Here is a 5,000-nt window from a genome sequence, read left to right on the forward strand (position 1 = left end):
TCCCCTTCCCTCTCCTCCCTCTGTGTCCTTCCCCCCTCTCCCCTCCCTTTCCTCTCCTCTCCCTCTCCCCCCCCCCCACCTCCCCCCTCTGTCACAGTGATGGTGTATTGCTCCGGTGGGATTCAGTGGAGTCATGGAGCGCGCGTGCAGGACCTGCACACGTGCCTCTCAGACACTCGGGCCCCTCCCCTTCCCTCCCTCCCTCCCTCCCTCCCTCCCTCCCTCCCTCCCTCCCTCCCTCCCTCCCTCCCTCCCTCCCCTCCCTCCCTCCCTCCCTCCCTCCCTCCCTCCCTCCCTCCCTCCCTCCCCTCCTCTTCCTCCTTACCCCCCTCCCCACCCTCCTCTCCCCCCTCCCTACCCCCCTCCCTCCCACACGGGCCATGCAGACAGAGAGACACAGTACAATATCGGCGACGCCGCGTCGTTTCATGACGACCATATCCCAAACACGACGACGCGTCAAACCGTACCTGCAGTAAAAAAAAGAAACACAAAAATAAATGGACATCGTTATTTCATTCGTTGCGTCCTGCGTGCCATTCACTACCAATTCCAGGTCACACCGGGTTAGTATTTTAGTGTAGGCATTTAGGATATGCTGTATATTTATGAATATAAATGCGTGTGACTAGGGTTATGGTCATGTTATGCATTATGCAGCATGTGCACATTGCCTGCCAGAGTGCTGGCTCATGCACCACCTCCTCTAACCGCCTGAGAGGTGAGTGTACCTAGCGATGACATTCAAGGGGGACGTCATAAAAGAGGCTCTTGAGGAGCGCTTCCCAGAAATGCTCAGCGGCAAGCGCTTCTGCAGTGCTCATGAATATTGAAAGGGAAAACGACGGCGCGGGAGCGGGCAAACAGAGAGAGAGAGAGAGAGAGAGGAGAGAGAGAGAGAGAGAGAGAGAGAGAGAGAGAGGAAGAAGAGAGAGGGGGAGAGAGAGGGAGAGACAGGAAGAAGAGAGAGGGGGAGAGAGGTAGGGATAGGGAAAGAAAGAGAGAGAGAGAGAGAGAGAGAGAGAGAGAGAGAGAGAGAGAGAGAGAGAGGAGAGAGAGAGAGAGAGATAGGAAGAAAAGAGGGAGCTGAGACAGGGCCAGGGGAGCGAGAGAGAGTGAGCGAGAGAGCGAGAGAGAGTATGGGAATGCTGAAGGTGGATAGTTGAGTGATGAAATGGGATAGGAATGACAGGATTCGACCCTTTCGAACTGATCGAGAGGGACAGAGGGGTCCTCAGTGGGAGGTCAACTGGGGACAGTGTTTTGGTGGCATGTCACGGAGGACGACTGGCAGGTTGATCACAGAACTGAGAACCTAACCATAGTCTTTCTTGCATAACAGCTCGACTAGGCGCTTCAACATTGCAGCTGCCATCTCTGTGGTCTGCTTGGAAAGTCATGGACTCAAACTATTTGTTTTTTGTGTTCCTTATTGGCATGTATTCACACTGTAGTTCTTGTCTTTTGAGTCACTGGAGGAGCATACTGTGTTACAGACATAAGTAGAGAGAGAAGTAGCGAGATAAAAGTGAAACGAAAGTATGCTTTGATTGTAATGGTAGGCAGACGCAGTGGCCTGACAGAGACTATAAATATTTCAGGGCCTCCGTTTTAGCACAGGAGGCAGAGGAGACAACAGGAAGCTCCTTATTTCGGTGTGTCTCATTACGCTTTCATGAGGTCGGAGGAGTTCGGTGGCTTTTTTCGGGGGCCCGCTCCTCTTCATCGTGAACTAGTCGACTGGGCTTCTAGTGGGTTGACGCGTGGCACTGGTTAGTCCAGGAAGGGTACGCGCATGTCTGGCGCGTGCGTGTGTTTTTGCACAGGTCTGTGTTTGTGCGAGGGTCGTGTCTGCCTCATTCTGATACACATGCACAAGTACGCACACGCTCTGAAAGTCTTGCCATCCATGAATATTTGATCACATCCCACTCTGGAGGGTTTCTAGCAGGGTTATTGATTCTTCATTCTCTAGGCCGTGAATCCATCTTGCCAGTTATGCACATGGGATGCAACGATTTCTGGGAATTTACAACCTTTGTCTAGCAAATAATGGAATTGATGTCAGTGATGTCGTTTTCTGTCGACTAGGAAATGTTTTCATATTCGTTTAAAGCGATGTAATGTCTAAATCGTGACAAAGTCTGTTGGAAAGCACTGGTATTGGTGCTCTTATCGTTATTGGTGGTAGAACTGGTGATGGTGCTGGTGTTGGTTTTGGTGTCGGTTTAGGAGAGCTGTATGTCAAGTCATCCCTTTACTATACTGTATATATACGTACATATAACATATATACAGTACGTTAATTTAAAATAAAACAACGCACCAAATCAGTCAGGCAACAGTTCTACAAAGAAGAGGAGGCGAGACGAAAATAGAGACTTTAAACGTTACAAGAAGGACTCGAGCGCCCGGGTGACGATGAGACGGCGGGTTATAATTAGAGAGGGTTGTTGTGTTGTGTTTTGGATGCCAGGACCAGTATGACCTTCCCTTCCTGCCAGTGTATAAGCAGCTCGTGTGTCTTCTCAGTCCCCTTCTGCTGTCGCCGCGCTCTCATTGGTTGCCGGGCTGTCTCCAAGCCAGGCCGTCCAGGGACCCCCGGCGCCTGTTGCAGCTCAAAAACCTCCCAACCGCGTCAACAGATAATGACGCGTGCGTTGCGTCGGGTTCTCACGCGCTCTACGTATGTGCGCTTGCGGAACTGTGTGCAGTCCTTGTAATCACGTGTGCGTGTGAGAGTTTGTTTATCCGCCTAGCTCTGTGTGTGACAGCGTAGAAGGGGGGTCTTTGAGTGAGTGAACCCTGGAGGGCTCATTACTGTGATCCGTCTCTCTGTGGTCCTTCTGGTGTCTGTGGGAGCCAACACAAGGTGACGTCAGGCAGGCTATTTATGTGATTGTGTGTGTGTGTGTGTGTGTGTGTGCCGTTGTGTCTGTCTCGGACGGCAGTCGTAGTGCGAAAGTGTACGCGTATTTGTCTGTCTACTCTCTCCTGCCGCGAATGCATATTTGCACGCTACCGTTTCCAGAACATTCCCCGCTTTCCCCCGGCTACGCATGGACCAGCCAGACTCCAGTTGTACTGTGACACTGCCAGCTTCCAGCAGTCATCACTCCTGAATTTACAAATGCCAGTCTGCTACATTATCTACTTCCCGCCAAGCCCAACATGTCATCATTATGGGTTTGGGCGGATTTCCTCATTTCAACTGGACCTCATCAGTTTAATGAGGTTTGGCTAGAGAGGAGTCGGCCTGCAGTTCCAGAGTATCTGCTGAGCTCCCAGACTATGTTCTCTGTTGCTTTTTGAAACTCAATGTCCATTGAATTCCCGGATAGTAACAATGGGTGGGAGGGGGTGGGGGGAAGGCTGGTGGAGGGGGGGTGTGTGTGCATGGTAAGTGCATGGCCAATGGATTGTTCTTTTTTCAGCAGAGTGTCTGTGAAAAGATCTCCTGAAGTCACATGTCTACAGCGGTTACCGTGGATGTTATTAACCCTGTGACATGGGACAGTGTTTCCATGGTGACATCTGACCCCGTCTTTTGTCCACATCTGCCAATAGAACCTTTTTTCTATAATTAGTCGCGTGGCGAATGTGCTAAGTGGAAAGTTATCTGTCGTTTATCACAGTCAGTTCCCAGGGCGATATTAGTTAGCATGAGGGACAATTCTTGCCAGAGCAATTCCAAATAGGGAGAAAACACAGGACTTTACATACATATCCTCTTCTTCTTGGGTAACCGATCTTCACAATTGTCATTGTTTGTTACTCATAAGGTGTCTTTACACGTGCACATTATTGTCATAAACATGACATGATCCTGTATTGTATATATGTTATAGTTATATATATATATGCTGTATGGTTTGTGTCGAGGCAGAGCAAACTGTTAGCGAGGCGAGCTAAACCGTGTTATGTGGGTAAGAGGCAGTTGTCGCTCGGGTAGCTGAAGCTTGGTGGAACTGACGTTCAGCTCTCATGGGTTGCGCTGTCTCCTGGCTGTTCCTGAACGAAACAGAGTGTGTGTGTGTGCGTGCGTGTGGGAGAGTGTGCGCGTGCGTGCGTGTAAACTACGTGTGCGTTTGCGCTCCTGTCCGTACAGTATCTTCCTGTTCCTTTTCGTTGACGCGCATGATGTCATCGTCAAGGCGCCTGGCTTGGAATGACTGTCTTTCCCTACGTGCGAATCCACCACACACCATCGATGTCTTTTCTTAACGTGTCTATCATTGCTCTTTAGTTGCCACAAAAGCCTAGTTCTCATCTCGATGGATGACTTTCGATGCCACCGTACGCGCCTTTAAAGGGATCTGTGCTGGCTTACTCACTTGCCTGCGTTGGTGTTTCCCTTTGACATTGTTTCGTGTGTGTGTGTGTGTGTGTATGTCTTTCACATTAACTGGCTTTGTCTTCATGTGTGTTGATGTGTCTTCTAGGCCCATGTGGTTCAGCGCTGGTTAGTCCATCAGGACAGGTAGCGTGAGCTCTGAGAGGCTGGACCCAACCCGGGGAGTGTGGCACTATGATGACAGAGTAAATATACTGTACCTGTTACCCACCGCTGTATGCTGTACTTGCAACACTTTCTCTCTTTACACTCCTGTGGCGCCTCTGTTCATGCCAGTGGTCTTGTGTCGTCGCTTTGGTATTTTTGGTATTTTTGTTTTCGAGTTATTTATTTATTTATTTTTTCGCAGAAGTGGTGTGATGATGTCGTGTGTCGTTCTGTGGCGAGTGAGCGCGGTCGGTTTCCGTGGCGTTTCTGCGTGCGTGTGTGTGTGCGTGTCTGCTTCAACACTTTCCTGTCTCGACCCTCCTTTTCTCGATGTGTTTGTCGAACGCCTCCTTCTCCGTGCGTGACCTTCCCGTGGTGTGTGTCGGAGTATGTGAGTATGTTCTCGCCACATGTACAGAACGTGATGACTTTGTGTACTGACTGTATGAACAAGTTTCGTGGTAAGCACTGTATATGTCTGTGTACAATGTCGTGCGTC

General features: G+C 50.0%; 1 protein-coding gene across 1 annotated transcript in view; it reads left to right on the forward strand.

Moving 5' to 3' along the window:
* Positions 1 to 5,000, forward strand: part of LOC136964187 (ankyrin-1-like) — a 45,468-nt gene that overhangs the window by 9,943 nt on the left and 30,525 nt on the right. Inside the window, 2 exon segments of the mRNA XM_067258186.1 lie at positions 4,443 to 4,478; positions 4,480 to 4,539. Of these exon segments, the coding sequence (XP_067114287.1) occupies positions 4,443 to 4,478; positions 4,480 to 4,539 (96 nt within the window).

Source organism: Osmerus mordax, chromosome 20, assembly GCF_038355195.1.
Source record: "Osmerus mordax isolate fOsmMor3 chromosome 20, fOsmMor3.pri, whole genome shotgun sequence".
In the NCBI taxonomy this organism is placed as follows: domain Eukaryota; kingdom Metazoa; phylum Chordata; class Actinopteri; order Osmeriformes; family Osmeridae; genus Osmerus; species Osmerus mordax.